At 43.5% G+C, this 12,773-nt stretch overlaps 1 protein-coding gene across 11 annotated transcripts in view; it reads right to left on the bottom strand.

The window, feature by feature from the left end:
* The window catches only part of LOC143288597 (uncharacterized), a 201,240-nt gene that overhangs the window by 72,680 nt on the left and 115,787 nt on the right, over positions 1–12,773 (bottom strand). For 8 of the 11 annotated variants that reach the window (XM_076597231.1, XM_076597224.1, XM_076597226.1 and 5 more), the window contains exon 3: positions 5,170–5,414. In XM_076597231.1, coding sequence (XP_076453346.1) covers positions 5,170–5,414 — 245 coding nt within the window. Of the gene's footprint in view, positions 1–5,169; positions 5,415–6,541; positions 6,733–12,773 lie in introns of those variants that run through there. The other 3 variants (XM_076597232.1, XM_076597233.1, XM_076597227.1) reach the window with 3 other exon arrangements.

Here is a 12,773-nt window from a genome sequence, read left to right as displayed (position 1 = left end):
TCTGACTACGGAATCATCCCTCATGTCTCCTCTACGCCCATCCCGGGCAGGAGAATGAATGGAATGGAATGGAATCACAAGTGAGTCTTGAAGGCCTTGCCTCTCTTGTTTCGGTGGTTGTTTTTACACCTTTCATATACGGTTTTCATGACAAATATGATTCTAATTCTAATTCTAATTTTAATTCACACACACACACACACACACACAGTGAGGCATTCACACACACACACACACACACACACACACACACACACACACACACACACACACACACACACACACACAATGCAAGGCCAGCAGTCTGAAGTGGGAAGGGAAGGAAAGGAAAGGCAAAAGTGAAACTGACACACATCAAGATGGCAGCCCAAGATGCTGTCACTTCTCATCATCACAGCATGTCACACCACCATGCAGTACTCAAACAACAGACACCTCCCTCTCCCTCCCACCCCCTAACCCACCCTGTACTCTACCCCCTCCAAACCCTCTCTCCTTCTACCCCAACCTATCCAAGAAGATAGGGCTCCCACACACGCTGTCTGTCTCCCCATTCTACCATCTCTTCCAGCTATTTCCTCATTCACAACATTATATCTCCCCCCCCCCCCCCCCCTCTCACATGAAAACCCACTCACTCACACCCAAGTGTGTGTGCGCGTGCGCACACACACACACACTCTCTCTCTCTCTCTGACACACACACACACGCACACACATCCATCACGTGCAAGCTCAGCATAACTCCACGTTCCAGGTTTGAGCTTCCTGAAATCCACCCGATCCCATGTATCCAGCAATACCACAGAGCAAACAAACCCTGTGGAAGGGGCACCCATGGCAAACATGAAAAAACACTGTGTCCTCCCCACGTGTCCACTGTCACTGTGTGCAATGCCACAACTGATTTATGAAACTGTCAGTTTGGTTCACTCATGAAAACAATGAGTACTGAAAGAAAGGAGGGCGAAAAACGGCTGCACAGGAAGACAACAAAAAACCCAAGAGAGGCAAGGCCTTCAAGACTCACTTGTGATAAATTACATCCCCTAGCATTAATTACAGAGTAATTTCCCTTCTTCACTATCTACACCAAAACGTTTGCAAAATAAATAAACTTCCATGCTTAGCAAAAGAAGTTCCTGTTTGAACAAAAAATGATAATAATGACTCCTCTTGTTGTTGGGTCAGAATAAGAGGTCAGAGTGCCAAGTTTAGAGAATACATAAAATATAAATATAACAGTAAATGCAGTTTGTATATAATTAGGCTTCTTTTTTCTTTTTCTTTTTTTTTTCTTTTTTTGTGCTCATCCCAGAGGTGCAATATTGTTTTAAACAAGATGACTGGAAAGAACTGAATTTTTCCTATCTTTATGCCTAATTTGGTGTCAACTGACAAAGTATTTGCAGAGATAATGTCAATGTTAAAGTTTACCACGGACACACGGACACACACACACACACACACACAGACAACCAAACACCGGGTTAAAACACAGACTCACTTTGTTTACACAAGTGAGTCAAAAAACACTTGTGTCCTCCCCACCTGTCCACTGTCACTGTGTGCAATGCCACAACTGATTTAAGAAACTGTCAGTTTGGATCACTCACGAAAAACAATGAGTACTGAAAGAAAGGAGGGCGAAAAACGGCTGCACAGGAAGACGGCAAATTTAACCCAAAAAGCAGGGGGGGTTATTGTCTGTTGTTGCTTATAGTCCAGCCAACCGCACAGGGCCACATATCAGGACTGTCAAACCACACAAATGCTTAACCACATCAACACAAAACTGTCACATCTACAAACCAACCAACCAACCAACCAAAAAAAAACAACAAAAACACCACCAAGACAAACCCACAAAACACAATTTATGAAACATTATCTTAACAGATTAAGATTAAAATTAATCTTAAGATTAGGTCGTGCTGAGGATGTCAGGCCAGATTATAAAAAAATTGTAAAAAAGGACAAAAAACAACAACAATACTTCAAAGTCAAACAAACAAAAAAAACCAAACAAACAAAAAAACCACTGCAGAAAGGACAGTTAGTGACCATCCCAGTGTTAACAATTTCACTGCCTAACAGCCAAAGCAAAACAGCACAGACAGTACATCACAGACTGTGGAAAAGAAAAAAAAAAAAAAGTGTCAAGACTTGCTTGAAAAAAGAAAGAAAGGGGACTGGACTAGAAAGACAGAAAAAGGAGACAACAGTGAAGGAAGCGAAGAAAAAAAAAGAAGAAAAAAAAAAAAGGTAGCAATAGTAAAGAGGAAATTTCTAGCACAGAATTTCCATAAGGAGGGGATGCTAGAGTGATGGCCTAGAGGCAACGCGTCCGCCTAGGAAGTGAGAGAATCTGAGCGCACTGGTTCGAATCATGGCTCAGCCGCCGATATTTTCTCCCCCTCCACTAGACCTTGAGTGGTGGTCTGGACGCTAGTCATTCGGATGAGACGATAAACCGAGGTCCCGTGTGCAGCATGCACTTAGCGCACATAAAAGAACCCACGGCAACAAAAGGGATGTTCCTGGCAAAATTCTGCAGAAAAATCCACTTCGATAGGAAAAATAAAACTGCACGCAGGGAAAAAAAAAAAAAGGGGGGTGGCGCTGTAGTATAGCGACGCGCTCTCCCTGTGGAGAGCAGCCCGAATTTCACACAGAGAAATCTGTTGTGATAAAAAGAAATACAAATACAAATACATACTGAAAGATCCCCGGCATCCCCATGGTGGTAAAAAGCAGCGGATGGCTGCAGGAGTGGGAAGGAACTAGAGACAAGGGGACTACTGTATAATACTCCCTCACCCAACCCCTTTTTTTGGTTTTGGTTTTGGACCGCTCACCTGAAGGACATTCAACAAAAATTTATAAACAGTTTACTACAAGTAGACCCTTGACTGTTTCATTCCATGGGCAAAGTAGTAACAGTGGATGCCATATTATCTTCCGACTATTTGTTCCCTCCTCAAATGGGAATAAAGCAACAACTAATGGTAGTAAAAAAAAAATTTTTTAATTCCAGATATAAAGTGAAAGAAATTTAAATGTCTGGTTCACGCGTAAATAATAATAACAATACTAATACTAATAATAATAACAATAATATTAATAATAATAATAATAATAATAATAATAGTGACAGTAATCCTACAGACTTTTTTTTTCTTTTGCTTTATTGCTTTATAAGTCAAAACTAACTTCCCCCACCCGCAACCCCAGTGGTAAGTCTACTAAAACTCAAGGCAACAAGTTGGACTGTGTGCATGCACTTTTGTGGTGCGCTGTGCTGTGCGACTGTGGCTTTCCCGTCAGTGACTGTGACAGCAATGCGTACCAACCTTCATTCACAACATTCGTAACATTACTAGGATTTCTTTTCTTTCTTTTTTTTTTTTCTTTTTTTTTTTAACCCTCTTCACCCCATGGCACATACTTTTTCTTCCCTCTCTCCTGCATCACTCTTGTCTGCTTGGTTACCCTCCCCAATATCACCTCCACCTTGTCTGTCTGTCTGTCTGTCTGTCTGTGTCTGTCTGTGTCTGGCTCTCTTTCCGTTCTCCTTTCTTGCTTAACTGTTTGATCAGATAATCTTTCACACTCACACATGCATACACAGACAGACACAGACACACACACACACAGATATGCAAATACACAACTCAGAAACAAAGGACAGGCAAAGACAATAATCAAACTAATTTAAAGCAGAGAGAAAAAGAAAAAAAAAAACCGAATACAAGCCATCATTTCCACATTCACTGAAAGTAGAGCTCTATCGTAACCATAATTATTTTGTAAAAGGTTGTGTGAAAAAAATAATTATGCAAAAATGCTTCACAACCTCCTGACTCAACAGCATTAAAACATGTTTTATTCCTGCCTGATAAAGAGTAAAAACACTGACACAGGAATAAAGCAAAGATTAATAATCAGAGAAAAAAATGGATTTCCACACATGGATCATCCAGACAGATATTTAGCAAGTAAATGCACACACACACACACACACACACACACACACACGCACACACTCTCTCTCTCTCTCACACACACACACACACACTGGCCTCCCTGAGCCCCTTCCAAAAGAGAGAGAGCCAGGGAGTGTGTAAGCAGGCATCTGTGTGCTTATGTACAAGTGTGCATGCACGTTCAATTGTGGCCTTTTCTCGATCATGGCTAATCTTGCACTGTAAATGACCTCCAAACAAGACTGTGGCCTTCTCACCAACAAACCATCACTGATCTCTTATTGTAAATGACCCCCTTCAAACAAGGACGTGTCCTATTCTCTAACAAACCAATACCAACCTCGTATCATAAATGACCCCCTTCAAATAAGGCTGTGGCCTTTTCTCAAACAAATCATGGCTAACCTCATACTGTAAAGGACCCCCTTCAAACAAGGATGTGTCCTTTTCTCTAACAAATCAACACCAACCTCGTATCATAAATGATCCCCTTCAAACAAGGCTGTGGCCTTTTCTCTAACAAACCATCACTAATCTCTTATTGTAAAGGACCCCCTTCAAACAAGGATGTGTCGTTTTCTCTAACAAAGCAACACCAACCTCGTATCATGAATGACCCCCTTCAAACGAGGCTATGGCCTTTTCTCTAACAAACCATCACTAATCTCTTATTGTAAAGGACCCCCTTCAAACAAGGATGTGTCCTTTTCTCTGACAAATCAACACCAACCTCGTATCATAAATGACCCCCTTCAAACAAGGCTGTGCCCTTTTCTTGAACAGACCATGGCTTACCTCGATATCATTTTCATACTCTCACCTATCCAACTGGGAGTGGGACCCCTTTCAAACAAGGCTGAGGCCTTTTCTCCAACAAACCACCACTAATCTTGCATTGTAAATGACCCCCTTCAAACAAGGCTGTGGCCTTTTCTCAAACAAATCATGGCTAACCTCATACTGTAAGTGACCCCCTTCAAACAAGACTGTGGCCTTTTCTCAAACAAATCATGGCTAACCTCATAGTCATACTGTAAGTGACCCCCTTCAAACAAGGCTGTGGCCTTTTCTCAAACAAATCACGGCTAACCTCTTACTGTAAATGACCCCCTTCAAACAAGACTGTGTCTTTTTCTCAAACAAACAACCACAGCTAACTTCGTTACTGTCATCATCCTCTCACCTGTCCAGCTGGGAGTGGGAGGGGTGGGCGTGCTGGTGCTGATGCTGGTACTGGTCGGCTGACAACAGCGATGGCCGCCGCTTCACCTGCATCACCTCCGCCTCTCGCATCCGATGCTGTTGCTCCCGATGCTGCTGCTGCTGCTGCTGCTGCTGCTCCCGAAGCTGTTGTTGTTGCTGCTGCTGCTGCTGTTGGTGATGCTGCTGCTGTTGATCCATGAACTCCCTCCTCTGCTCTGTCTGCTGCTGAAACACCATCATCGACAGTCGCGTCAAGTATTGTATTGCATTAAATATCATTATATTTTCATTGTATTGTATTGTATCGTGTTGTACTACTCCTGTGTGAAATTTGGGCTGCTCTCCACAGGGAGAGTGCCTCAGAACAGTGAGAGTGCCACCCCCCACAACCACCCCCCCCCCCCCCCCACTTTTTTTTTTTTTTTAATTACTTTTTTCTGCATGCAACATTGCAAATGTATTTTCTTCTTCTTTTTTTTCCCCCCAAACCTACTAGTCTATTTGTTTTCTTATCAAAGTGGATTTTCCATGTCAAAACATGTCAACATTATCGTCTCCAGAACAAAATTAACATATGGTTGTGTAGCTCATGCTAAAAGTGCAAACATAAAATAAGACAACTAATAAAAAAAATAATTAAAAAAATTAAAAAAACATTCACGCTTAAGTATCCATGAAACCATTAAAAAAAATAATAATAATAATCACACTAATGGATTTCAAATATCTAAGAACAATTAAAAGTCTCGTATATGAAAAATGAAAATGAAAGACCTTTGTCATTTCGTCCAGATCTGGTGTTTTATTTCATGGTTTCATAAAGAGGAGTGAGTGATAATCATGCGCACATGTATGTAAGAACAGGGGGTGAAGGTTTAGGTGGTGGTAGCCGTTTGGTTTGCTTTGCTTGCTTTGCTTTTGTGTGTGTGTATGTGTGTGTGTGTGTGTGTGTGTGTGTGTGTGTGTGTGTGGGTGTGTGTGTGTGTGTGTGTGTCGCGCACGCACACGCATGTACACATGGCAGGCAATAAGAAAACAGTGGCAATTTTTTCCCTTCATCTTCTTATTTTGTGGGCTGTAACCCCCATGATCACTCGTATACACACGGGTGGACTTTGGCATGTATGACCATTTTGTAACGCTGCCAGTGCCATGGACAGATTAAGGAAACACACACACAGTGGCACACACACACACACACACACACACACACACCAACCTTATTCTGCTTTCACAAGAAAGAATGAGAAAATAATTGGAAAAATATTAATTCAGAAAGAAAAGAAAAGATAAGAACATAAGAAAGCAAAAAAATGAAATAAAAAGAAAAAAACACCAAAACAGTCCCTTACAAGTACATGATTGGCTTCGCAGATTTTACGCATGAAGTTGCCCATCTAGGGTGATCCACTGCAGAGGTATACAACTCTCCTCCTCCTCCTCCTCTTCTTACACCTCCTCCTCCTCCTGTCCCCCACAGACCCCAAGCTGTTCCTCGCTGCCCTCTCGTCAGTCCTCGTTCCTCAGTCCCCCTCACACACTGACCCCCCCTCGTCCCGCTCATCTCCACACGATCTCAATCCTCCTCCTCCTCCTCCTCTCTCCACCACCGGCTCTTGTCAAGCCCCCTCAGCCAGACGCAAAGGGCCAAGGTCATTCACACACACACACACACACACACGCTGTTTCGTCGAGTAAATCGGCTTGGTGTTTAACTATCGCTGTCGCGGTGGTCAAGTCTTTCTCTCGCTGTGCTGTGGTCCGCTACACCCTTTCCGTAGAACATGTTTCATCACTCAATAACTCCTCCGCCTCTAAATAGATTAGCTGAGTCTGTTGTCATCTGCTCCGCCTTCCGAATTAGCGCTTTTTGTTTCGTTTTATTGTTTCTCCTCAACTCACGGTGTCAAGTGCACACATTGCCGTCATCACCGCTGTTTCGACTGTTGAGAACGTTGAAAGAATGTCACTGAAACTGGAAACACCCGAAATTCGTCACAAACACCAGAGACAGCAACAGGGTCCTTCGAAGAACAATCCAAGAAGCCATGCTGGTTATTTGCCACAACCAATCAAAAACATCCTGTCTGTCAGAACGACTGGGGTCAGCTCAACCTATTCTGCGCGAGCCACTGCAGTTCATTGGATTTGGAAGCACACCAATCATATCCTTCCTCACAACTGATTGAAGGGCTTCCGTTTCTGTCTGTCGGCAGACGACTCACACCCCCACCCCTTATTCTTTGTCCTTTGTTTAAATTTCCTAATCGTTTGTCTACAGTTGTTGTTCTTTTCAAATCATTAACTATGTCGAAAAGGAGCTCTAGTGTTTTGAAGCAACCCACAACCTCTTACCACTTTTTTATATATTCAAAAACGTTCATCTCTCTCTCTCTCTCTCTCTCTCTCTCTCTCTCTCCATATAAACATATACAGCATATATATATATATATATGTGTGTGTGTGTGTGTGTGTGTGTGTGTGTGTGTGTGTGTGTGTGTGTGTGTGTGTGTGTTCTAAACTCCAAATGCGTCATCCTGACGTAATCTCAACTCTATTTACTTCCCCCTTTCACCCCCCAAAAGTATTCGCACACAGTCACGTTTCTCATAAAAATGAACAACCCGAGGACTGAACACAACCTGTACCTCATAAAATAGGCGAGTGCCAGCTAGTTTGAAGCAACATCAAGCCTGGCTCCCTGCGAGCATGAACATTCACAGAGGATTCCATCTTTTGGGAGCACTGCATCCTTTCACGTGCACCAGCGACAACTTCTCAAACATCGGGTACACTCGTAACTCCGTCAGTAAATCAATACTAGGTTATGCCGATATTCCTTTTTATGTATTGGTGTAATCTCTCTCTCTCTCTCTCTCTCTCTCTCTCTCTCTGCATTTTCGGGTGCATCACTGTGGAACTCCCTCCCTTTGCAGATACAAACGGGCAGTTCTCTTCCTATGTTCAAATCAAGTCTGCATAAACATCTTCACCCCTTCCAACAGTAAATAACTCTGATCTTTGAATTACTGTAGGCAGTAACAAAGGGGTCAGTTATGTCTTATTTATTGTATCAGTCATTGTTACTATTGTTGTTGTTCTTTCCTTGCTTTCTCATTTCATCGTGTTTTGTTTTGCTCTTCTTTTTTTTTCTTTTTTTTTTTTTCTCTCGTTCTATTTCTTATGCATGCATAATCTATTCATTTCGTTCTATCATAATCGTGACAAGTGTTCAAGTAATATTGGTGATGGTGGTAGTCACTGTAGTATGCTGCACTTGCCAACATAGATTTCAGAGACAGTAACAATACTGTACCTTTTAAACACCCGGATGTTTCTGGAACTTCTATATTGATGACATCTCTCTCTCTCTCTCTCTCTCTCTCTCTCTCTCTCTCTCTGTGAATCACTGTCCTATCCATCTGTCAATCTTAGTGTGTGTGTGTGTGGGGGGGGGGGGGGAGTGAGGGGGTGCTGTCAGTGTGTGTGTGTGCGTGTGTGTGTATGTATGTGTGTGCGCTCGCACGCGAGCGTCAGTGTGTGTATGCATGTGTGTGCACGGATGTGGGTGTGTGTGTGTGGGGGGTGGGGGGGGGGGGGGTGTTTTCTTCATTATGTATACAATTCTGCATGAAAACTTTTTCCTTTCATTTATGTGTGTGCTATTTGTACTAGATGTAGATTAGCAAGGACAGATTGGAAGAATAGGCAATGCCTAAAATCTTAATCCTTGAATAAAAACGTTTTGAGTTCTGAGTTCTGAGTTCTCTCTCTCTCTCTCTCTCTCTCTCTCTCTCTCTCTCTCTCTCTCTTTATTTTTATTTTTTTAAACTAGTGCTCGAGTGTTTTAAAGTCACACAGCAGTGGAAATTCTGCTGTCTTGTCAGTGCCACTTGCGTATGAACAGTCGCTAATGTTTTGATCTTTGTTCGTTACCACAGGAACGCCCTTTATCCGAGGGAGGGCGGGGAGTAGAGGAAACAACAGATTAATCTATGATCGGTCCATCAACACAGCTGAACAATACCACGCTGGACTAACTACAAATCGATTAAATCGATACAAAAAAACAAAACAAAAAAACAGTCGTTTCTACACAGAAGAAAAAAGAAGCTAAGAAAAGAAGTTAATGCCTATTAACTGCACTACTTTCGCTACTTACTACCAGTCACCCAGCACCATCTTCGTGAGTCCAAAACCAACAGTCGCCTGTCTACTCTACCTCAACAGGAAGCAAAAAAACAAAACAAACAAACAAACCGAAAACTGGACACCCCCATGTTTCGTCAAAGTCCCTCATCCCGTGCGCATTATACGCAGAAACATCACAACTGTCAGTCAACCATCTTTACAGCGAGAACACGGGGGCGGGGGGTAAACTTCCGAAATTTCGCCACAGCCCACACAGCTGTCCGTTTCTGTTAGTTTTGATGACAGACGGGAAAAGTGAAGAAAGAAAACCGAAAAAGTGACAAGAAAGAACACCGCACAGTCCACAAGAGAGACGTGAAACAACGTGAAGCTCAATCATGACCAAACGGCTGTTGGTCCTCTCAGTCAGTGACACCGACTGAAGTCTGCTGGTATCGGTCATCTGTTCCGATGAGACGATAAACCGAGGTCACGTATGCAGCATGTACTCAACGAACCCACGGCAACAAAGGGGTTGTTGTCCCTGGCAAAGTTCTAAAGAAAAATCCACTCTGGGATATACATGTTTGATTGCGCGTGACAAGAAGTCTGACTGAATGACACAGGAAACAACCTATGAGCGTATAAAGACAGCTGTCAGTCGGCCTCTACCCAGGTGGGCAGCCTGTTGTACAAATGACTGCATATGTAAAGCGCTTAAAGTTTGGTCTTTGACTGATCACAGGCACTATACAAATATCGACGTATCGTATCAGGTATCACGATATGTTAAATCTGTTATTTCACGCACGCGAGAGCGATTATCCGGCACCGTCAAACTGACAGACGTGCGGTACTAGTCCATTTCCGCGGCGACCGATCGGTAAATGTCATTACCGCCATTGTGCGTCTGACTTCCTTCAAGGGGGTCCAACCTGATTCCGCTTTCCACCCGACAAGGGCGTACACCACCACCACCACCACCACCAGTCGAACTGCGTGTTAAAAGACTCTTGCCGGAGTGTCCGTGTTGTGACCTTTTCTCGCTCAGTTTTCACAGCGGCGGACCACCTTTTCTACGGTGACTCACTGACCTTTCTGTCCGTGCGCACTGGCTTTCATGTGGGGCAACAGTCTGCAATCACTGATAAAAGCCAAAACATCAGGATTTAAAAAGCCTCACCAAAACAGTGGCCCGCCAGACAAAACACACTTCAACATCGAAAACGGGGAAAAAAAATTTTAAAAAACAACAACAAAAAAACCGCCCAGGTTTCTTGGCTCTCAAACAACAGTGACTGCTGTAATGGTTTCCATCAGATATCACCGCTGAACCCGTTCTCAATCAACAACCTACACGCCAACACTGCACAGTCTTCAAACAGTACCCGACAGTCCACTAGTCCGTTTGTACCGATTTTAATTTCTCAAGCCGACAACTGCCGCCTTTGCCCCGAAACTAAGGCAAAGCAATAAAAGATAACAAAGTTTTTTTTTAATCGCACAAGTCCCCTCACTACGCCAAATGGGTGGCTTCAACTGGCTACCATTCTCTGCCGCGGCACCACTTGTCATCTAGAAACTTGTGTGTGGGGTGGGGGGGTAAATAAAGATTACTGTACAGCATCTGGCAAGCACTTCTTCTCATCAACAGCACAGCCAATTCTAACGGACCCCCCCCCCCCCCCCTTTTTTTTTTCCCCCTCGAAATGAAACACAGAACAAAAACACATCGAACTTTCTCGATGCATCGAGTTACATGAGCATAGCCTTGATTAGAGAATCCGCGTTGACTACTGACGCTTGCTGGTTAAGTCTCCAATAGCCTCAGCCCGCCAGTTCGCTGTTAACACACACAGTTTTTGTTGTTGTTTTTTGTCTGAAGTTGTTTTCCTCCAAGCGGTGACTGAATTCACCGATCACCGACAGCTTGCACGAACACCAATCGTTGCTGTCCCTACACCCCCGTCACCCCCTTCCATGTAATGTATCTGCTATGCGGTGCACTGATGGTTCAATACAGCCATCACCACAACGGCGCACTTGGGCGCCACATCACGGAGGTTCGTGGCGCCACACACACACCTTTCGCCAAGTTTTACTACACCCCTGCGTGTGTTCCATCGTGTTTCGCTGACTTGAAAACTGACAGGTGTGAGAGACATAGGAGACGGGAAGAAGGACTTGATGGAAATCCATCACTCCGTCACCCCCCCACCCTCCCACCCCCTTCCGCATCTCTCTCTCTCTCTCTCTCTCTCTCTCTCTCTCTCGTTATCTCACCGTCAATCACCCCTCAATTCATCATTCAATAAGCCACGCCACCCCACCCTCATCTCTCCCTCTCCCTTTCCTCCTCCTCCCTCTCCCTCCCCAAGTCATGACAAATGATGGGTTTACCCCCCCAACCCCCAACACGTAATCTGATACTGGCACGTAACTTCACGACATGACATAAGCTACAAGTCTGGAAAATTGACAGAACAAGTAGATTACAAGTATACACGATACAAACCAAGTCATGTTTCAACTCATGTCTGCGAAACAAATAAAAGTAAAGGGCAAGAAATTCATGTGTTCTTTTCAAGTGAGACAACAGAACCGTCTTTTTTTTTCTCTGTGATGTGTGTAGGCTTGTTCTTCCTAAAGAACTCTGTTCTAAACCATAAAAATAATACACCGATTTACATTGGATTCTGTATGGTATGCTGAAGGTAGATCAACAACGAAAGAAAGCAACAACCACGAAAAAAAAAAAAAAAAGCGGGGGGAGGGGGTATACATAATGCGAAGAAATAAAAGGGAGGAAAAGAAAGAAAAGAGAAAGAAACAGAGAGAGAGAGAGAAAAAAAAAGAGGAAAAATAATTACATCTGAAACGATGATGAGAAAAGAAACGAGACATGACGCCGCTAATCAAACCTCCACCCCCCACACCCCACCACGGAACTCAGGGTCAGCCTTGACCATCACCACCTCTCTCTCCCTCCTTCTTCGTCTGTGCGTAAGACAGAGAGAGAGAGATCGAGATCTACACAAAGTACAACTCCCATTTTTGACAATGTTCTTCCCCATCTTCCTGTGCTTTGACAACTGAAGAAATAATTATTACGTGTCTGTGTGTGTGTGTGTGTGTGTGTGTGTGTGTGTGTGTGTGTGTGTGTGTGCGTGCGTGTGTGTGTGTGTGCGCGCGCGCGCGCGCCTGCGTGCGTGCGTACGTGAGTGAATGCATGCGTCTCTACGAGTGTGTGCAATTTTACTCTGCCACTTTCTTCCTCCCATCCCTTTCCCATCCATATCAACAAGGATGTTTTAACGCTTTTTCATCCGGTCTCCCGTACACAGCACTGTGGGGACATGAACAATAAATACCACCTTCCAAAGTTTTACAACATGTTCGCACCTTTTCTTTTCTTAAAAAAAATAAATAAATTAAAAAAAAAAATTAAAAAAA

Source organism: Babylonia areolata, chromosome 12 (genome assembly GCF_041734735.1).
Source record: "Babylonia areolata isolate BAREFJ2019XMU chromosome 12, ASM4173473v1, whole genome shotgun sequence".
Taxonomy (NCBI): domain Eukaryota; kingdom Metazoa; phylum Mollusca; class Gastropoda; order Neogastropoda; family Buccinidae; genus Babylonia; species Babylonia areolata.
This window is presented reverse-complemented; position numbering and strand designations above follow the sequence as displayed.